This window comes from Lagopus leucura, unplaced genomic scaffold (assembly GCF_019238085.1).
Source record: "Lagopus leucura isolate 7727_CA_CO unplaced genomic scaffold, USGS_WTPT01 Super-Scaffold_741, whole genome shotgun sequence".
NCBI lineage: Eukaryota > Metazoa > Chordata > Aves > Galliformes > Phasianidae > Lagopus > Lagopus leucura.
The window spans coordinates 5,941,926-5,965,305 of NW_024962256.1; the positions used below are offsets into that span (position 1 = coordinate 5,941,926).

The 23,380-nt window shown below is 40.1% G+C and overlaps 1 protein-coding gene across 2 annotated transcripts in view; it reads right to left on the minus strand.

Annotated features, from left to right (window-relative positions):
* SHTN1 (shootin 1) overlaps positions 1–23,380 on the minus strand; it is a 59,353-nt gene that overhangs the window by 27,669 nt on the left and 8,304 nt on the right. For both annotated transcript variants that reach the window (XM_042863787.1, XM_042863788.1), the window contains exons 3-8: positions 16,632–16,692; positions 12,892–12,986; positions 10,651–10,819; positions 7,387–7,484; positions 6,352–6,433; positions 4,284–4,378 (exon numbers count right to left, since the gene is read on the minus strand). In XM_042863787.1, coding sequence (XP_042719721.1) covers positions 4,284–4,378; positions 6,352–6,433; positions 7,387–7,484; positions 10,651–10,819; positions 12,892–12,986; positions 16,632–16,692 — 600 coding nt within the window. The remainder of the gene's footprint in view (positions 1–4,283; positions 4,379–6,351; positions 6,434–7,386; positions 7,485–10,650; positions 10,820–12,891; positions 12,987–16,631; positions 16,693–23,380) is intronic.

Genomic DNA, 23,380 nt, shown 5'->3' on the forward strand with positions numbered 1-23,380 from the left:
CCTTTGTTTGCTTATAAACTGCTCTACAAAGAGCTGAGAGATCTTAAAGTGTCTCTTAAAACATGACACTAGAATTCTAGTTAAGCCTGCCAAGATTCCTGTGTTAACAACCCTGTTTTATTCAGGTAGGTACAGATTTTTCCATGCCCCCACCCCTTACACACTCTATTTATTTAGTTCTTTTATGCAGATTCCTGCACCTTTCATAGTGGATTGTGACTCACTTCAAACCCTTTTCTTTTTCCTTCCCGCTCTCCACACTATGGCTGACAATATTTACTCAGTTTCTTTAAAATCTCTAAAGAGCATGAATTCTAATGTGTGAAGGTGGACCATTTTTGATTAATTAAATATATATTATGGTGGTGCCAGCAGCATGACTATAATTAAAGCTGCATTGGATTTTATTTTTTTTATTTTTTTTAATCAAAAGCTGATTTTCAAGTGTTCTCCCACTCCCCGGTGCACTTGCTCCCTCTCTGTCTTTTCTCTCACCCCATCTGCATTTGCTTCTGCACACACACTCACTCCCCTTCCCATCCTCTCAGACCAGCAGCCCCAGTTGCTCACATCCTGTGGCAAATCCCCATCTCCTGTCAGAAGCACAGGACAGAAAGGGCATCATTTGGAGCACAGCTGTGGCAGCTGCTCGTGGCCTCCCCTGCTGCAGAGCTCTGCATCTATTACATCCACAGCTAGGCTATTGGAGACATCACAAACTGAAACAACACAGTAAAATATACTATTCTAAAGTCACTGCAGTGATGAGGCACAGACAAGCACACAAGTCTGAGCCTATTTCCCATCTCAAAGTGCTCCAGGGGTGCAAGGGTTCAGGCCACACACCACACTGTCAGACAGCCACCACGAAGCACCTGGGGGAGCTCTGCACGGCCCAGCCCAGTGCGTGGGGATGGACAACATGACCTTTAAAGGTCCCTTCCGACTCGAAGGATTCTATGATATTTAATTGGTGAATATTTCCATCTTAACATAATGGCATGAAATAAAAAAAAAACAAATAACCTGGTTAGCAAATAACCAGAATTTCTTTGGTGTTGTATTTAACAGCTGGAGTGTCAGTTCATTATCCAAAACTCAGAAAATACCTTGATATATCTTCCAAAATGTATGTCTGAATGCCACAGTTATGCATCTGAACAAAAGCAACATTCTAGGCCTGGAGTACCAGATATTATTCTTGAATGACCCAAAAGCCAGCTCAACTATGCAGTTACAAATTACTCACATCTGAGAGATGCAAGACCTTTACACACAATCTTCTATTGTCAGTTAATGAACAGAAGCACATAATTGTTCTATACAGAAGATAAAGCAACACTATGAAATGTGAGACAGATATTGTAATAATGCACGCTAAATGAACATGCTTCATTCTCAGGAAGTTGTTTCCTGAAAATATTAATTGTACAGATATCACAGCCAACCAAACTTGCTCATAAAACAAGAATGACTGCACAGCCTCATAAGATTCTTTAAAATGCCTTGCTAATATATTTATCATAAAAGATAGGCAATTAAATATTACAGGTTTCTCAAATATTAGAAATGCTTAGAAGTTACCAGTCTGTGCCTTCTGTGGCACAAACTGATAACAGCCTTAAAAAATCAAAACAAATATTTAATAAAAATAGGCAACATTTTACTTAAAAACTTACGGCTGCTAATAAATGCTTCTATCTTAAATAATCTCAATGGAATTTGAAGATTTTTTATTTCTAAAAGAAAAACAAACAAACAAAAACCCACCACAGCAAAATTTCAATGTGCAAATGGCACTGAAGCCGTGGCAAAGGGAGGTGGGCAGTTCTGTCCTGCAGAGGAATGCGGGCTCCATCTCACACAGCTCTGTGTAACTGGGCTTTGAAGGATGCTCTACGTCTCTACGACTTCTGAAATTGCTCCTCTTGAGGAATTTTTGATTTTAACAACATCCTACTAAGTCCAGTCTCACATCACAAATCTGGAAAGGATATTTTATTTACTAGTAAACTATTTGCATTTTTCTTATTTCTTATTCTTTTGGAGCAAGAATGTGTCGACCGCCTTTGCCTGAAGTACAGTTACACTTCAGACACGTGGCAGAGGTCCTGACAACAGGCAGGAGATGGCAGCTATAGTTTTCCTGAGAGGTCAACATGGTGACCTTGCAAAGGGGAATATGGGAAAGAGGTGCAATGGGCGCAATGAGGAGAAAGAGGAGCAGTACCTTGGCTCAGCTGCTGTGAAGTTCTTCAGCCTTTACACAGCACAGTCAGAGAGAGCACACGTGACAGAGATCACGAGCAGTATCTGCTCGACTTCATCACCACTAGTTTCCAGCTTTTCTAATCTGCATACAGTTTCATCGCAATTCCACAAAACATTTTGCTTAAAATGTTCCTATATGATTCTCTTCATACCCCAAAAAATCAAATAGCCAGCACAAAACACAATATTAACAGAACACAATAAGCACATTCAGTGTTCTCCATACAGTTTCAAGATTACTAACATGCCCTCGTTTACCAGCCCTGACTGGATGCACTTAGATCTAGGGCAGTAAAAAAATTATTCCCACCAAAAAAAGGGTGAGGAAAAAAAAGCAGCAGCAAAGATAAAAAGCAAAAGAACTCTCTATGTGAAGCTGATTTCCTCAAGGCTAAAGATTTGCCTCTAGCAGCCATAGTTTTGAAATCTGAAATCTGAAATAATGACAACGCACAGTTCTGATTATAACGGCCTTTAAAAGCAGAGCTCCTGGTAAAACAATTATTTAGGAAGTCCAACTATTACTAAGGAAAATATTGCACACAAGGCACAGGTTAGAAAAGTCTGAAATATAGCCCAAGTGCAGAACTCTCAAAATCCAGAGTGCAAACAGAAAATGCACCTGGGGGAAAAAAAATTATATAGCTTTGGTCTATCAACAGAATGACAGTTTGTCAGTGTTTTCTGGGGCAAACAACACTGCCAGCTGGAAGCCATCTGAGCAATCACTAGCCATTTCATAATGCTACCCAGCACCTCATTTTCCTCTTCAAGAGTTTATATCTTTCATAGCACACAGAAGCAATTTTTCAACTCGAATGTTCCTTGCAGTAGGTAATTGAAAAGGCACGTGTTAAATAGCAGCTAAACTCACATAAACCTCAATTAATGCTCTATTTTATCACTTGGCTGTTTTAGGGTTGTTTTTTTCTTGTGAGTTTAGCTATTTTTCAAGAAAAACACAATGCTTCAATGCCTCTAGAAAAGTGACTATCCTTCCCAGACCCTATCGCTACGTGCAACACACTGAAATGCTGTGGCTGACTTAGCCTGCTGTAACTTGAAAGCCTCACCTGAAAAAGGAAAGAGGCAAGATTGCATGGATATCACAGGATCACAGAACAGCCTGGGTTGGAAGGGACATCAAGGACCATGAATCTCCAACCCCCCTGCCACATGCAGGGCCTCCAACCTCCACATTTAATGCTAGACCAGGCTGCCCAGGGCCCCATCCAACCTGGCCTTGAACACCTCCAGGGACGGGGCATCCACAGCCTCTCTGGGCAGCTGTTCCAGCACCTCACCACTCTCACAGTAAAGAACTTCCCCCTGACATCCAACCTAAATCTTCCCTCCTTCAACTTAAACCTATTTCCCCTTGTCCTGCAGTTATCTATCCTTTCAAAGAGTTGATTCCCCTCCTGTCTGTAGGCTCACTTTAGGTACTGAAGGCTGCCATGAGGTCACCCCGCAGCCTTCTTTTCTCCAGGCTGAACAAGCCCAGCTCCCTCAGCCTGTCCTCATAGGGGAGGTGCTCCAGCCCCCTGATCATCTTTGTGGCCCTCCTCTGGACCCTCTCCAACAGCTCCCTGTCTTTGTTGTACTGGGAGCTCCAGATCTGGACTCAATACTCCAGATGGGGCCTCACAAGAGCAGAGAGGGACAATCACCTCCCTGTCCCTCTTTTGATGCAGCCAAGGATACTATTTGCCTTCTGAGCCGCAAGGGCACACTGCTGGCTCATGTTAAGTTTTTCATCTGTCAAGACCCCCAGGTCCTTCTCCACAGGGCTGCTCCCAAGAACCACTCCTTCCAGTCTGATAACTGTGGAATGCTTTATAAGTTCTGTAAAATACTAAATCCATTTCACGTATGAAATATATGCTAGTTAAGTGGTACATGGAAATTCAAAGACAGCTGTTGCATGAGCCAGGAATTGACATCAAATGGGCTTGTTGGGCTTTGGCCGACCAAAAGAGATTAAAAGAGATCCCTTTTTCTTGATTACTCACCTCTTGGGCAAATGATTCTGCTTTCTTCCGTAAGTTCTTTTCCAGTTCAAAGTTTACATGAAGCTCTTCGTACTCCTCTACTGCTAGCACGGACACTGTTTACAAGAAAGAAAGAAAATCAGAAGTAAAAGCAGAATGGATAACAAACCACAGTGTGAGAAGAAAATACTGAAAATACTGCTTGATTTATGCAGATAGGCTCTGATTCTTCAGTACCGCGACTTTTTGAATGCAGCAGTAAATGAGTTTTTCTTTCCTGTGTACAGCCCACGTTGCAGTGTTCATCCTCTTTGCTCTAAACCTCGCTATATATACACAAAAGCTGATCTTCTGAACAGAGTAACACTCCTCTTGTCCTGCACTGCTGAGCAAAGTTACTGCTGCGCTGACATGTGGACTCAAAATCAAAAGGCTGTACCACAAAATCAGGTGTTTGAAAACCTGTTGGAAAGCAGTTTCACCTCTTCTTTCATGACTGTTCCACAAAGAAGCATGCTAGCTTAGTTTAGATAGGTATATTCCAAATTGCCAAGTTACAGCTCCACAGAAATGCCATTACTCATCTTGCAGAGCAAAGTTTGACACCTGGGTGTTATTAAGCTTACAGACTAAATATTATAAGCTACTATCTTAAAAAGCATACAAGAAAATACAAGAAAATACAGCTTACATGTGCAAAACTAAAAAGCTGAGACTTAAAAAATATACATGCTTTCATGGATAATTCTCACAGAATACTGCTTCTCATCACTGCTCTTTAGACGACAGAAAAGGATAACAGATTCTCTGTCCTAGGAAATCTTCAAGCAAAGCATCCAGGCAGACATGAAAATTCAATTTGTCTCCCCTTTCCTTCCCTGTTGCTCCAGGGTTGTTAATTCTTTCTAATGAATAAAGATAGAGCACCTTCTGGTGGAACCCAGCCTCAAAACTCCAGTAACAGACACTAAGTACCACAGATCATATTTTGCTTGTGTGTGAGAGCAATCAAAGCCTCAGGGGAGCCCTGCTCAAACTACCAAGCATTACTATGCATGTTGGAGGAAACTGTATTTGCCAGCCTCAGTCGAGTGAGGTTAGGAATTTCCCTTCACAATATGATTTCATGGGGCCAGAATAACAGGCAAACATGAAATAAGGGGTGGTTCTTTTGATTGTACTCAGGAAAAATGAAAACATTTTGGAAATCTTTAATCTGTAACGCCATTGCAACAAAAGCTTCTTCAGGCTAGTCTGTTTAACCAATCTAACCAAAGATTGATGTTTTAAGAGTCTTCAAGTATAGCCTGTCACAGGCTCAAGCAGTGCAGACACATGAGAGACAAGAGAACGCCTGAAAGCTTGCAGAACATGCACTACTAAGCAAATCTCTTCTCCCTGTACAAAGGGTACCTGCAGAATCCACAGAAGGTAAAATACTGTCCCACTAGGAGTTCATACATTTCTCTGTAATTCAACACTCATTTGTTTCTTTGAAAACACAGACTGTGCATTTTGTATACTTTTTCCAAAGACAAAAAGAGCATTATTAACAAAAGGCTACAGCATGATTGGAATCTTCATCACTTCAAAGACTGCACTTCTGGGCTTTCACCATGGCTGTGCCCTGCCTGCAGCTGGATGCAAGTCCTCCCGTGCAATACTGGCAGCCTTGGCAATTCCCTTCACTACCTGACAAACATTTTAGAACACAATCAAGTTGCTTTGAGAGCTTTTATCTTCTCGTATACGCAGACAGAACATTACTGCAGAGGAAGAACTTGAAGATAAATTGGAACAATTTTAGGCAATGGGAAGATGGCTGTCTGCCGTTTCTGCCACAAAGAAAAAGTTTTCCTACTCTCCCATTCAACCTGCTATTTATCCTGCATGCTTCCACAAATCAGGAAGTCTAGAACTGTCCATGCATTTATGCAGTGCCTACAGCAATAAGGCCAAAATTCATTTCTAGACTGCAGTCATTGTTCTGCAATACAATTCTTTATACTATTAAATAAAAATTCTGAAATAATATTATACACTTCTGCAAAGGTTATATTTTAGAGAATCTACTGAAGCAACAACATACCTCTGTTACATTTTTCCAACAGTTTTTGCTGTTTATTAACTTCTGTTGTCAAAGCAGCCTTTTCTTCTTTCACTTTATTCACCTATAAAATTACAAAGAACAAATAAAAAACAAGGCTATTTTAGTTAGAGGCATAAGGCACATTACATAATGTAAGCAACATTTTGCTTTCAGTAATTCTGTTCCTTAGTACTGTCTTGATGCTGTGGCTTCCTGTGGGATGGAAAGAATTTTGATTCCAACTTACAGACCCCTATCACAAGCAGGATTAAAGGGGCTTCCATGGCCCATTCTCACAGCATGTATCATCCCCAGCTACAACACATTTTCAACCTTTCTGGATGAGGCACCATAGCACCTGGTTAAAAAATTACTACTTTGCCCTTGACTGCTTGCCTCTTAATACAGACAGGCTGCTGGTTTTTAGTTTTGTTTTTTGTTTTTTTTTTTTCTTTACCCTGAGCTCTGTTCATTGTCCAAGAGCTGTCAGCTGTGTCTTTCTGAATTCAAGTGTTGCACAGACAGGAAGAACCACTAAGTCCTGATTTGCATCAGTACATGGCTTATCCAGTTTTCAAACAGGAATGAAATTCTGCTGGCTCAGAAAGCCAATTTGCTGGTCTAATTACCACGACAGGGCACTGCCAATGGCTAAACTCAAGGACGTGTTCAATGAAGTAGCAGCAAAAAGTATTTATTGCACATGCACAGGTTTAAGTAAGAAAAAAAAAAAAGTACAACAGCAGGCTGATACATGAGGGGGAATGTCAGGCAGGGGAGGTAAGAATGAAAATACATGCATTGGAACACATAATGAAGAGACATCTGTGAGTAATAGCAGCAAGACTGGACTCTGACGTAGAAAGTCTCTTCTAGATGTGTACTCTAAATGCACCATCATATGGGCAGGCTGGCAGGACTTTCGATTTGACAGTATTCAATTAACTTCACAACTGAGCTTTTTTAGCAAAATTAGATACAAAAAGTACTGACTACACACTAACGTGGTCTCGCCTTCCATGGTACAATACATACTTCTTCAATTACTTCTACAAGTTTGCACCTCAGGTTTTCCAGTTCAATGGCTAAGGTCTTCTTTTCCTCATGAACAGATATGATTTGATCTCGCAGCTCTACAGTTTGAGGAAGGAAATGAAAAATATATTTTTATTTTATTCTTGGGAGAAAACAACAAAAGAAACGTCATATCAGTGTAAGCAAACACAAAACGACCTTGAGCAAAGCAGTAGACAAAGTATTCAAGGCACATCTGCAATAATTTAGGAACTTTGTGCAATTGTTAAGTAGTAGATACCTAACTGGGCTCCAGTTCCAGATTTACCCTATTGTGGCACCCCGCCTTGTTCAGTGCTGATTCACTTTGTGCTATAAAAGGACCAATTCTGTCACTGCAAAGCATCCTCAGTCCTACTCGGGAGACTGTCACATCACAGAGCCTCTGGTACTCAGGTAGCAGAAAGCAATTTTTAATAGGCATCCTTTGAAACAAATTAATGCACTTCAGTTCTTTTTGGATCATGAGTTCTTGTCACGAGGGAAATACACAAAACAACAGGCAGTTAATACTTGGGAGATTTGCACTGAAGAAATTGTCCTGAACAGCTGCCAATTTTTGGTCTTTGTAACATTATGTGAACAGAGTCAGAATATAACCTTTACTGATGGAAGAGTTAATGCTTGTAATTTTCCCCTCAGAATTTTTGTTCCTGAATTATGAAAATATGAAATAAATTAAATTCACAATGGAACAAACCATTTGATTATAATCACTTCCTAACAGGAGATCAGTTTGCATACATAATATATCACGGTTTAGGTTAACATAAAAACACCATAAAAACACAAATTTATTGATACATATTAGCTTTCAGTAAGTGCTCTCATTTCCCACCTGCTTCCAGTATTTCATGACACTGCTGCTCACCAAACACCAGCCACCAGTTAAGAAAACTGTTGCCAATCAATTGCAAACGACGACAACATACTGGATGTCATTTTTTTTTGTTTCCAATCTTCAAAATGTCAAGTGCCCACACACCCCCCCTTCCAATTCAAGAGATTTATTTTCCTCTCAATTAATGGCACATGATGTAAAGATGACTGGCTTTTTCCAAAAGATTCTTGAACCAAGTCTCCTTTTTTTCTGTATGCTTTTCAATGAAATTACTGTGAAAAAGTTCTCTCACTGAAATGCATGGTAACTGGATTAGTTCAGGTACATCTATCAACCTCTATATACAGAGAATGAGGCATATTCAAATATATCTAAATCTTCATAAATGCACAGATGTTTATTTTCCCAGACAAGGTACATACTAAGCTGCTTTACCAGCACAGTTAAGTTTTCAGTTCTTGTTACATCTGAACAGAACAGCTGCAATGACAAAAAAAAAAATGCAAAACCTACAAATGAATTTAAGGAACTGATCCGAGATCACCCTCCATTTCCATCTGGAGCCCTGGCTTTGCCATCATCTCTACCTAACGGATGAACTGCCTTCCTCTATGTTTTACGTTAGGATCAAAACTTTATTCTTTCAATAAATGAGAGCATTCATCAAACCTCGAACTGTGCTTCCTTACTGATACAACTTCTAGAAAAGCAGTGGCAGTGAATCATTGAAAGAAACATCCAGTATTTTGCTGAAAAAGCTGAAAGACTTCCAGGATCTCCAACACAATGCTGCTTGAAAGCATGGACATAAACAGAAGAACGGATATCAACTTGGGCAGCACCACAGAACATTCAGGAGAGATCCAAAATCACCTCTCATTGTACGCGATCTTGCACTTTGCAGGTAATCCAAGATGTAACTGACTTCTTCCTCAATACTAACACCAACCAGCTGGCTTAGCCTGGGGACAGAACTTTGATATTCCTTTTTGGTACATGCTGTCAGATCACTCTGCTACCCCATACACACACACCCACTTTCCAGAGTATCTTCTCCTACATCCAATGCTTTCAAAGTACTCAGCACTTGTAAATGTAAAGTCATTAAATATTTAATAAGGACAGAGAAAGAAGAAGCCAGGAATTCTATATATTTTACATTGTTACTCATTTAATTCTTCAGCGAGGCAGAAAGCATACACAGAGCAGGCTTTCTTGGAAATCTCACATTTGGCCTTCTCACCCTCCCAAACCATCCTCTGATCTGCAGCCAGAATCTTTGCCCACTCTAACAGTATCTTTGACATCTCTTTGTAATATAAGACAGGAGGAACTCCAGAATCTTATTTGTGATTCAGATGGGTTGCATGGTGTGCATCACAACTTCTCTGCCTCCTGTCCTACATCCTCCTGTCCACAGGATGGAAAAATACTTATTATAAGATGTCATTCTACTCTTCTATTTCTTGGGAGGTTTTTTTGTTGATTAAAAAAGAAAACTTTTAAAAACACTATTCTTTTCAGCAATACGTTGTACCCCGTCTTTAAGGCTGCATATATTTGAGACAACAATTAACAAGGTCAAGCTGAAAGTTCAAGACTGTTGTATTCACACAGCATTGTTACAGTAACAGAAAAAAAACAACCAAGATGAGTTTTTGCTTGGTTGCTCTTTTAAAGCAAACAACTAGATAAGTCTCTATCTCAAAATGCAGAATACAGGCATCCTCCTTTTCTGCAGACTGTGATATGACAACACACAGAATTACAAGGACTTCACACAGAGTTAGACTAGAAAGAATGACAGATTTTGTATATCAAAATACAAATAGCCTGTCAAAAAGGAACCAGAGACTTGTTGTATTAATACAGATTTCTCATAGCAATGAACTTCCCAAACTTCACTGCTTTTCCCAGTACAGCAGTCCCTTTTTAATTTGCTTATTTGGCAGTAACTCTGGAATATACACAAAGTTTGTGTACACAAAGGTACACAACAGAAACATCAGTGGAGGGTCTTGTTTAACAAGCTCTGAAATAGTTACAGTACAGTTGAATACCAAGGTGACCTTGTCCTCCTGCTTAACTTTTGCTTTGTTAGGCATATAAGGAAATATTTCTTTTACCAACTCAGTAACATTGAACTCTCTTGGCTGTGCAGATCCCTTTTTCCTATTGCACTGCAGTCTACTTTGCAGGACATATATCTATCATATCCATGATACGGTATCAGTACAGGCCTACCATGTCCTTTACAGTCTTTCCCAGAAATCTTTTGAGGACCACTCTCAGAAGCATAATTTAGAGCCAGATAGATACCTAACCCCAGGCCACCCACTAGACCACTTTTACTATGGTGATGTAGGCCCAGCAACAATGCTTACCTTTTATTTGCTGTTGACAATGCACAGAATTGCATGATCCAGAGTTGGCTTCCGTATCCGCGGATGGATCATCCTCATCAATGTTGATCTCTTCAGTGATAATTTCTGGGCCCAGTTTTGCCATATAAAGCATACTAATTCGTTTCAAGGTCTTATTTTCTTTGTTCAGCTGGAAGTTCAAGAGTGCAAACAGTGAGAAGCTGGTTACTCTTTCTTTAAGCTGCTGTGCAAGAAAAAAAATATTTTTCCCTCCGTACTGAAAGGAACAAAGAGCAAGACAAAGTGACATTACTTTAAATGCTCCATTCAATATTAAAATGGTCTGAAGATGGGAAGCTTCCCCTCCTTCTGTAAGCAGGCTGGAATTCAACACGATACGTCATCTATGCCCTTTTTCCATCAGGGAAGTCATTCCTTTCTCGTACTTCCAACTAGTAAACAGCCTGCATAGGCTCAAACCAAATCTACTATTAAGCTTTCATAATGCTGTGCTGTCTCTGTGATAGCTGCTTCAGCTCCAGACCGTCAAGCATGTACCAGTACCAACAGCAGCCCCAGCTGAATGACCTGAAGAAAGGGGCTGTGTTCTGAAAGCTTGACTGGTTTTGCCACTTCTATCAACTGGACAAAGAAAACCTCTTACTTAGCTTCTAAACTACAAATAACAAACAATTACTAACTACCAGTGAGGACAGAATTACCACAAAATTCTGAAGAGTCACATATGTGAAATGAAAGCCGTGTCACATACCAACTCTTTATGTATCAGACCAAAAGACTGACAGAAGAAACCACTCTGGGCTGGATGCTTAAGCACATGCCTGGTTTATAACACATCTCCCTCTTGACCAAGGTGCCAGGAAAAAAATGAATACCAGGGATTACTGCAGAAGTTCACTTTCAAAGCTTCCTTCACTGTTCTACACATAACCACTCCTGCTGGCAGCTCTCGGTTGCTAATCTCAGGAGCAGACAGGTGTGCCATGGGGTGTCTGCCCACTGGCCAAGCACTCTCTGGATTCAGCTCTAAGAATGACACTCAGTTTTCCACTAACGACACACAACACATTCCAGTCAACCTACACTTCAGAAGCTCAATCTCTGCTCTGAAATACAACATATGCTGAACAGTTAAGCTTACCCTGACCTCCTGCTTGAGCAATCGCTTTTGATTCAAGCCTTTCCTCAGCCCCCTAACTAAAGGAGATTTACTCCAGTACTTCATCTCATTCCCAAAGAACAAAACTGAGAAAGTGGGAAGGGCGTATGGAACCTAACATGGTTCAGTCAGCTTAAGGCACCAAATCTGCTTCGGCAAAGCAGCCCCAGGGGACAAAGCTAGTCTCAGAATTGCCCCTGTATGCCCATTACAGAAAGAGCGCAGAGAAGAAGAAAAGTTACATAAATACATTCATTTTCTTATGTATATGCTGATTGCCTATCTTATGAATTCTAATATAGTGTCATTATGGAAACAATTAAGTAAATACCTCCAGAAAGTACATTGCTAATGCATCTAAATTAAAGTGATTTCTTGCTGGTGTGATTTTTACCATAACTAAAGATGTACTTTGGGCAGGGGATGGGGAGGAGAGGAATGGGGAAAAAAAAGCAGTCAGCATTGCTAATGAAATTTGGTTCAAAATTGCTGTAATCCATTTTCTGATGAAGTGGCTCAGATGCATTTTATACAACCAAAAATATACAACAGAGAGATAAAAACATTCTTTAATAATAATGCACTTCTGATGAGATGGAATATAGAAAATTACACACTTGCTAAATTCATCAGACTAGACGCAATCAACAGAGCAGTGGAGGTCACCTTTCCCCTGCCCTCGCTTTGCTTTCACAAACAATCACCTGAAATGTAATGCAGTGGTTGACTTTTTCCATTTGATTTAGACACTGAAATGCTCATTACTGCTTTATATCTCACACAGGACAGCTCTAAAACTTGTTTTCCATTTAACCTAAATGCATATAAAATGTTGATATCAACAAGTTGGTCCGTGACTTATTCTTCAAAAATAGCAAAAAAAAATTCAAATGGGTATTCTTTTTATCCACAGCCAGGAACTGTATTTTGCATCTCACACACAGCGTTAGCTTTTGCTACTTCAAAACCATTTCACAGATCCACAGAATTATGCAAAAACATATATGGGACATGCACACAATAGCAACTTTAAAAAAAAACAAAAAAGAAATCAGGTGAAATAGAAACACTGTACTTCTCACCTTAGAAGCCAAAGCCTCAGCACTTTCACGGCATGTCTTCTCAATTTCAAGATGATTCTGAATACAGTTTACTTCCTCAATAACCATGTGAGAAACTATGGGGAGAATGTGAAAATTAGTCACTGTTTTCCCTCATTTGACACACGCATCCCATGATCAGAAGTATTACACCTTTTTAACTTCTACATAAAGATTTCCAAAACTGAGAAGTACATAATTACATAACCCATATGGATAGATGGATAGGAACTGCTCTGAACACTGAATATTGGAATCACTGCTTTAAGCAACTCCCTCAAGCCATACCTGCAGCACAGACAGGGAACTGAAAAATCTAGAGTGAACTTCAGGAAGCAGAAGGCCAGCAGAAATGCTTCTGCTGATCATCGCTATTCACCTGCTTTACTTCATTAACACGCGAGGAATCAGAGTGATATCTTAAGGACTGTCCCTCAATACTGCCATCATTATTTCAATTGAAAATTGAATAATTTACCCAGAGAGGTTGTGCATGCCCCACCACTGGAGGTGTTCAAGGCCTCCAGTAGAAAGGGGCTCTGGGCAGGCTGGTCTAGTATGAGATATGGAGGTTGATGGCACTGCCTGCGGCAGGGGGTTGGAGCTTCACGATCCTTGAGGTCCCTTCCAACCCAAGCCATTCTATGAAAATTTGGCACAGATGCGGATGTTACATAAAATGAGAACCTCCATATTTTTAAACTACAAGATTAACCCAGGTGTTACAAAGAGATTATTTCCACCTTCCAGTCCTCTGGTTTCTAGAGTAACAGAATAACAGTAATAGCAAATAGTCCTCTTAAGAGACTTTTCCCTGAAACCTGAAGAGAAGCACTTAAGTCCCCTTTGACATCCAGAGATCATCTTAATGGCTACAGAACAAGGCTTCAGGACAGGAAACATACACTGCTGGCAAGTTTCACTTAAGCACTTTTACTGATACTTAGTCAATATTAACTAATGTTGTAGTTAATCATATAGGAAGCCAGCAGTACATTGGAGTACATTGCTGCCAAATCAGAAGCTGCGTGCAATTTACAAGTTCTACAAAATGTGAGCAGTTTTAATGGCATTGCACAGATCATCAGAGTTGAAGGACTGCAGTTCAGTCCTCTGAAGTACTGGCTGTTAACTGCCCTCCAAAGCAGGAAAAAAAGAGAAGGGGGAAACTGGGAAATCTTGGTCCACAAATTGTATTCATAACATCTTCTAATAGCAGAACCACCACATCTTTCTTTGGTTGTCTTTTATTTCCATTTTTTTTTCTGGCTTTGGAGAAGTTCTGTGCTCTAAGTATGCCATTACCAGAGGCTACATTTAATTTGGATGAGGGAAAGCTTCAGGCAATATGCGCCCATCTCTGTTCTGCTTTTATTCCACTTAGCTCTAGAAGTTTGAGGCAATGAAGTGCTCTAGTCAGGATGAGGGGCCCATGGAGATCCAGAGCAGCTCCCGTTTCATAGACAGAAATCCAGTGCCCCCAAGTCAAGCTAGCAGAAGTTAGGAAACAAGGATTGGGCTCACATGGTAGAACTAGGGATTACTCTTGGTTCATTTAAACTTAATTAACCTGCAATTATGATTAACTCAGGGAAAAAAAAAAATCTTTCCAAATTAAATACAAAAATATATTATTTCCTAAATCTTTCCAAAGTTCTTATTATGTCAATATTAAAATTCATAAAGCAGCACTAAGTGGCCTGAAACATCTCTAACCTTGACAGTTTTTTTCAGGGGTAATAATAATCCGCAGCAAATGCAGGCCAACCAAAAACCACTTAACTAATTAGTAGTTGCAGTCACCGAGAAAACATGAATCAACACTGTTATTACAAGTGGCACATTTGAGTGGCATCTAATTATGACTTGATGAGCACGATACTTGCATTATCAACATTACTACTGCATCCCATCAGGGACTAAAAGCTGCTGATGGCATTGACTGCGAGAAACTCCCACTCAATGGTACTACAGCACCCAACAATCTCCTTGGCAGGGGCACCCTCACTAAATGACATGTTAAGCGTAATTACTGGTAGACATTGTAAATAAACAGGATTGGAAGTGAAAATTGTACCAAGTGCATAAGACACAATCTGACACATTGGAAGTGGCAGCCTTAATTGAGAGTTTCTTTGACTGCTCAAGATCATTTCAACTGCATTTCTCGGAGGACAGTGATTATAACTGTGGAGACAGACGGCATAATGGTATCAGCACTGCTGACAGAGCAGTGAATTAAATTGTATCTGCTGTTGTGTGAAAGCCTTGATGAGAGGTACAGATCCTTAGTGGTCTTATCATTATAACACAATGGTCATGTTGTCATCAACCTTGCTGGCTCCAATTGAAAAGAAATGATTGTGTGTTGAAGCTTTCCCCCCCACCACCACCTTCTATCTCTTGTGCTCAATAGAACCAATTTTCAGAGAGCTATGAAATCACGCAATAGGGCCTAAAATGCAGCTGCTTGGCATACAAACGGGGCCCCATTAAACTGGAATCACACACAATATGTGTTTATGCCAGGAGAACAAATAGAAGCTGAGTACAGGCCAAGTTTATTCACAGACACAAAGCCGATGTAGCTCTTCATCAATATAATTGCCTTTTATATTGTCGTTTAAATAATGGGCTCTATTATTGCCTTAAAATCCTAATATTTCTGGCATTTTATCACTATGTTTACAAGGTATGTCCTTTAAAAACGTGAAAGGAAGATAAAAGAAACCTATAAAATTTTACAACATCAAATATTACTTCAAATTTTATGTCTTAACTAGTTGGCATTTTCTGCCACACTCTGGTATTCCTTGTATTGTAACAAAAACAAAACGGGCTTCAATTTTTCCCAGAAGAAACAGGCTTCTTAGAGAACATTCTCGCCTCACAGAATAGTTCTCTACGATCATTTGGGGCAGTAGATGAGTCCTGTTGATCTTACACCATTTTCCACAATTGTATCATGCGAAAAATTATAAAATAGAAGCAAGCAAATTCCTCTATTAACGCAGTCACACAAAAGTACAGACCATGTGATTTCCTTATCCTGCATTAACTTCATCCACGTTTCTAATGCTTCATCCTGCAGTTCACCGTACTGGCATAAAGCAGACACAACAGACCACAATCCCATTGTAACTGTCTGTTCTAAGGAGCTAGTCCACCAGGATACTTCCACTCCCATTAGATGTGCTTTGTTGCTTCCAGACACCATACAGTTTCAATAGAACCGTTATCACAGAAGTGCAGAACTGAATATCAACATTCTCAAAACTAGGCAAGAAAGAACTTGCTTTGAAAGTTATCAAGAGACATCAGATCATCCTAAAAACTTCTGATGTTGTGTCTGTGATTAAAGCAATTTTTTTGCCTTCAAAATAATAACAGTAGTAGTAGTAGTAGCTTCAACTGTAGGATAAATCCCACTCAATCCAAGCATGTGTTACTCTCAAAGCCACTTGCACAGCCCTGGTAAGACAGAGCCACTATTTTCACCACTTTGTACCTTAAAAACAACTACTTGTGTCAGGACCTGTAAACTCTGTGACAGCAGTTTGTCTGGCAATAATCAAAATCTTATCAATAAGCTCCTTAAAGTAAGAATTTGAAGGAGAAACATCAAGTGGACCTCAATCTCAGCATGCTGAACATCACTCTATAGGCTGCAGAACTATATTCTTCTTCATATCAAACAAATTTCCACTAACACGTCAACTTACTCTTCTGAAACTCCTCCAGTTTTTTGACAGCCTCATCTCGTTCTTGCTTGATTTTGTCACACTAGGAAAAGAGAAAACTGAAATGAAACATTGATCCCATTTATTTAATTAGCAGTCAATCACAACATGCAAAAATAAACAAAGATCACCTACAGGAACAATAATGTTCAGAAGCCTAACAAAGCATCATATCTTGTTACTCTCAGTCATATTAGATTGATGGGAGCTTTAATTTAAAAGTCATCATCCAGAGCATTTCGTTACAGAATGGCAAGTTGTACTTGATTTTTGACTTCACTTCAGTGCTACTCAAATTGCTTTAGAAAACCTATGTTATCCAAAACTGATATAAACAGTCATCCAGGTACCACGTGACATGAATGTGCTTTAAGTCCAGTTTCTTTAACACAAACAGATTTAGAAAATACGTCCGTTTCTATTTGTACCACATGCAATAAAAATACCCACAGTCAATAACCAGGGACATCCAATTGAGTTTCATAACACTATGGAAAAGGATTCGATATTAAAAAGGGAAGGATACTCATTTTCATACCATCTCACTTCCATTAATTTTCAGGTTAACACCAATACTACAAAGGGTTGCAATCATCTATCTTATGATGGAAAGATGTCATCAAAGACAAAGAACAAAACAGACATTCAATAGACTTTTCTAATAAAACCCCTTTTAGAAGCAAATGAAAGAAACCACAGAAATGAGTAAACTTCACAAGAGGCACAGTGAGCGATTAACCACACTGAAAAACACATGACCCGGGGGGAAGTATGACTGGCACATAACGCATCTCACACTCATGGTGTACCAACATTCTTCCTCACACGCAGCCGTGCGTATTCAAGATCACAAATCAACTTCTGGAAAAGATCTATGTGACCGAGTTCCTTACAGTGCAACTCCTCCTGCAGTTACAATGACTCCAATCACTGGAACAGAACTGGGAAAAGAAGAAAGCTGAAACGATTTTGCTCGATTTTCAGTTTTTCCACATGAGGACCCACTTTGAGTTCGCCGGGAAAGGAGCCTGCTGTTAAGTAACAAGGAGGAGAGCCTGATTCAAAGGAAGCCAAATTCACAAGAGCCCTTCTCTCAGCCCCTAGGGACTTTGGATGAAGCCCAGAGAAGGACCTGCTCTTGGATAAGGAAAGGCAGTCACCGGTGGCACCATGAGAGCAGTCCCAGAGCTAGCACTGGAAACTACTGCTGATGGCTGCCTGCAGGAGCTGCACTTGAGCAATCTCTCCTTTTGCTGCTTCGGAGTGATGAGATGAAGGGCAGTTGCTGAGCAGGGATAAGGGTCTGTAAAACAGGGAAGAGCCGCAGAAGGAGCAAGCCATGCTGCCAAGCAGTGCCAGAGAAGGACACGCTGTTTCATCTGGCACTGTGGGGGTCAAAGAAGTTAGGAGCATCCTGCATAGGAAAGACGGAAAGGGAAACGTGTGCAAGAATCCTGCCGCTTGCTGCCCTCCCTCTCTCAGCTTCCTCAGCAGAATTTTGTCTTACCTTACCAGCAGCAGCACAGTGTAAGAACAGAAGGCAGTAAGACACAGAAAGGAAGTAGTTCTGACTGCTCCCGCACAGCACAGATGCACTGCAAAGGAGGAGCAGCGTGAGCTGCTGCAGCTGCTGCCTCTTCACATTTTACAACAGAGACACTGTACTATACTGGCATAGTTCACCCACGGAGTTTTCTGCGCTCTGCGTGCTTACAGCCCTCTGCACATGAAGGATAAATCCCACTCAATCCAAGCATCAGTTGCTCAGTTTAAAAATATATATATACACAAAAATTAGCATTTTAAGGATCTAATCTGTTGCCTATGGAAGTCAGAAAGATGCTTTCCTGCAGATGGAAACCTTGATGCAGCAAGCATATCGCATCCTCTACCACAGGAGAAAAAATTCCTTTTGAAATCCCCCAGAAACACGCTGCAAAGTGTAACAGCTTTGCCTGCACAGTGAAAAGGGAAGTTAAATGACCCATTCCACTTCACCTTGAGTGCTATTTGCAGAGGGCTCCACTCGGACCACAGCAAACTAGACGATTCTCCTGATAGCTACACGTTTCTTTGCACAATCAGGGTCCGCAGTTTTGGGTCTCTGCAGAGTAATTCCTGCTCCCAGTTACAGCTTTCTGAATATTTTCCTTTGGTGGCTGCTGCTCTTCAGAATAAAAGAGCAGGAAGAAAAGGAGAGCGGCAGATTGTTGCCCTTGCTGAAATGATCAATGGAAAGCAGTTTGCCTTTTGTCTTGCAATCAGACCTGCACAAGCAAAGCCATTACACAGCCCTGCAAAAACAAAAATTCATTTATCTTCAAACTGGCTAAAAATAAGAGAAAGTTGAGAGTGTCTTTAACAATTTTTACCATTACAACCTGAAAGTTCTGCAAGCTATTCACACAAAATGATTAAGATTTGTGACAAGAAACACTGATAGGAAATGGAGAAAAATTTCAAATGCAGATATACCAGCTGTTCTTACAAAATGCACAGAAGTCATCAAAATTCAAGACCTCTTCATTTCAAAAAGGCAGCAGAGACATATACAGCAGAATTATTAATTAACAAGCACACCACTCATCCTAAATGTTAAAAGAGAAGCAATGTTCTACTGCTGTAAAATACATTGCTCACTTTTCATTCAAGTGCATGAACTGATGAAGAGCAGTTTTCAAGCATTTATTCCCTTGTCAGAAGTAACCAACAGCTCCAAACTCAAGAATATCCTCAAATGGAATAAAAGCAGCTTACTCCTGGCTTGTCAGCCATTTCTTCTGTTTTAAACTTTATTATGCTAAGGGTTCCAACAAAATAACCATTTATACCATTTTATTTACTATGTTTAATAGCATCATTATCCCAATATAAACCAGTGCTAATAGGCAACAGACATTTCAGTCCTGAACTAGGTACAGGAGCCAATGCAACAAGAAGTCATTGCATTTGTCCATTTAGAAAGAAGTAACAGCTCCGTTTCCAAAATTCATCTTTTCAATTCCTCAATTCTTTACCTTTAAAGCAGCATTTGTAGGACCTTTGCCAACGGAGCTCATTATGAGATTGTTCCTTTTGAGGCAAACAATCAGAGACGATCCTTTCCTTTCTAATGCAGAGAAAACAAACTAATATGTCCACTGCTTAGAAGCAAATCACCTACATGGCAAACACTGGTGCTCACACCAAACATTGCATATTCAGTGATGTGAATGATAGTAAACAAACTTGGCCTGCACTGGGAACGAGCACAGTAGAAAGAGAGCATCCTGCCAGCACAGGAACCTGATAGGACCAGGCGATGCTGCGCAGCCAGTGCATACAACCACCCGGAAGGCTGTGGTTTGCACACCCACTCTGCTCATCCCATGACTTTTTGCCATTAGTTTCAGGGAGGCAATTGGTGGATTTCTTCTCTGATTTTCATCTAGCAGTCATCTATTTTGCCAACTACTTTTTGCATAAGCTCCTACTGCTTTCAGTAAAAGGCCTTCAAAGGGCAAAAACAAGAAGGAGATTGTTCAGCCCAGATATTAAAATACAAGAAGTTCACATAGCAGCCATATAGTCAATTAAGCCATTGCTAAGCAACACAAGATACATTCTGTCCCTTTCACACAGATTGTACAATTTATGCAGATTTAATGCTTGTTCTAAAATTATTAGTTTGGCGCAGCGTGCAGAAGTATCCCATGACATTTGCTATGCTCCTAGAAAGAATGAGCATGTCATCAAGGCAGAATCCCTTCTCTGTTCCCATTTGGTGACAAAACATATAATCCACTCTGTACACGTGCTTTAACAGAACAAACACCATGAATGATGTATCAGAGATACAGTATTACACCTACTGTTTTGGAAAGCTGTCTTGCTTTTTTTCCCCCTACTGGCAGAATGACAAAACACTGTCAAAACCAGTGTTTGGAGTCATTTCTGGCTGATTAGCAAGTAGTCAAATATTTATTCATGCTCTGACTATGAATATATCAGAACTGCATATTAACTATATTTGTGTGTAACTGAATGTTAGTTACCTTCTATTCTTTGTGAACTAGCATGCATGTTTAGTTGGTTACTTCAATTAAAAGGAAGACTGAAGTGATCTGCCAACATCATTTTTGTTCCAGTTTTTGAAAGTATTTAAAAATATAAATTAAAAAAACGCCTGCACCAATTTTGTCAGAGACCCCATCAGAGATCTCCAAATTGGCAGTTTAACGAGGGAGTGAGGAAGAAACACGGTGGACCAAAGATCTGATCTTTTACTCCTGAACTGCCAAGGTTAGTAGCATTCTCTTAAGCAGTGTTTTTTTAAACATAGTACGCATAAAAGACAATTGACTTTCTAATCTTAAAAAGAAAAAAAAAATACTGGACAAAGAGCACACATTTTCAAAAATTAAAATTACATTTGATGCTGAGTTACACATCTGCAGTGCACTTAGTTCCACTAGGATCTAATATGAAGCAGGATCGTTTTCCCATTAGTTAAACTGAGGCAGCTCATGTTGCTGTCATACGTGTGTACTGATGACTTAGAAAAACAAATTCCACGGAGCGCATCAAAAGCACAGACATAAAGACTAACTTTATGTTGTACTTCCCACAGATCACCTGCAAGTCTTTAAAAAATTCCCTCGCATCTTGGATGCAATTGTGTTGTCCATAATGGATACAGAGGAAGCTTACACCCTGACAGACAGTGGCAGAAATTGGAACAGAATTTACTTGCAGCTTCCAAGAGCCAAAAACACAGACAGCTTGTGTCACAATTCCTCCAGCATCACGTTTGATCTTGCAAAGCATAGACTAGACATACAGTTACAGAGACACTAATAAGCTTGCAGGATTACACAGCCCTACAATAGTTTCCTCCAGTACTGGTGCTGTAAGTAAACACAGCCATGAACTCCTTAACAGTAGATTCTTTCTGTGTACAAGAAATGTACTTACAGCCTCACACTTAACCACTTGAGTCCAAGCACTTCAACAATTAAGCAGAACTGCATACATAAGCTCACCAGTCTGCAGGATGGAGGTTCTCACACCTCCCATCTTACAGCTAGGCAAATCAGTTAAGAATGTGCTGGAGGATTCTCAACTGTTATCCCAGTATTTTGAGAAGCATCACAGCAGGTTGCAGAAGAAGCACACGAGAGTGACTACACACATGCAGTAATAAGACATCTTGTGGAAAAGAGGAACAAGAAAGAAAAGCAGAATGTAGCAGTAACCTCAGAACCTCGCATTTCATCTTTTTCTTTTTTTTCATTTAAGTTGTCTTTGGAAAAAAAATTGTTAATAAAAATGCAGTTCAAAGAAACCCTCCTGAACAATAATCCCTGTCTTTTCCTTGACACAAAGAAAACTTTCCTGAAGAAACTCCCAAGGTATTAGGACAAAGTTTCAGGGCAAGGCTGGAGCACTCATTTTCCAGGCATGGGAAAGTCCCATTACGGAACTCCTTGCATGTAACAGAAGCCAATTCACCAACATCAGCTCAAGGGAAGCCTGGACACATGCAATAAAGACAGAGTTGTTGGGGGCAGAATACACAGAAAACACATAGCTCAATATATGGGTTACAGACAGTCTGCAGACTAGAGGAATACTCTGAGGACATACTGCACATGATCTTACATCCCTCCCTCTCTGCTGCTGGCCTTTGCCAGAGACTGTGTACTGTGCTGGACAGACTCCTTCTCCCATGCACTAGAAGTTAACTGCCACAGTTTTCTCAGTAGTGAATATCAAGGACAGATTTCCTGGGATATCTGGAGCTCTGACATAGAACAGTGAATGAGAATGCAGGAATAAGCACAACAGAGATGCTATCATTGGGAAGGAGGGAGTGAAGCAGAATATGCTGAGCTCAGTGGATATATACAGAATCATTGCTGAAACATAATATGAAAAGAAGCTCTGAGGTTTTTTTTAATAATGAGAAAGTAGTTAAGGACAAGGTCTCCCCATTACAACTTTGAATTGCAACGTTTATAACAACCAGACTAAAATTGACATTTTAGAAATGACTTCACAGAAAGCACAACTAAACCTTCATGCTCTGGCAGCTAATAATGTTCCCTAGTACTGGAGAAAGGGGAATCTTCTGCTCACCATACAGAGTGGCAGTGCCCTCATTGCCTTCCCCACTATCTAGACCTGATAGGAGGTTTTCACTGATCACAGTTTCTTTTGGCAGATACCTGCTAAAAACTTTTTGCACATTGACACCGTTATGCTGTCTAAATAATTGTCATCAAGCCCCTTTCCAAGTTCTCTCTTCTCATTGGGATTCTCACAGGAGTCCAGGGTGAGGAGAGACACCCTGCCAAACGTGCTGAACCTCACTACTAGGAAAACAGCTTACCATAATTACATTAACAAATCTGGAAAGTGGCCCTTATGTTTGTATCACCAAAGCTCAGAACATTAAAAAAATTGAGCCCACAGTAATGAATGATGTCTAGTCTATAAATTCAAAGTCTCTTTTCAAGTTACATAGGTGCACATATTTCACAACAGGATATGCGATATACGGCAAATGTGTTTTCAGCTGCACTCTGAATGTCGAGGTGAGACATCTCCTATTCAAAGAAATCTTGTGGAGAGAGAGAACTGAGTAACTTCAGAAATCGTACTCCCACATTCTGAATGTGTAGAAGGACTGGTTAGGGCAGGAGTTGTTCTATTTCCTATTCATTAAGTTTCAGCACACAAATCAAGCTGTA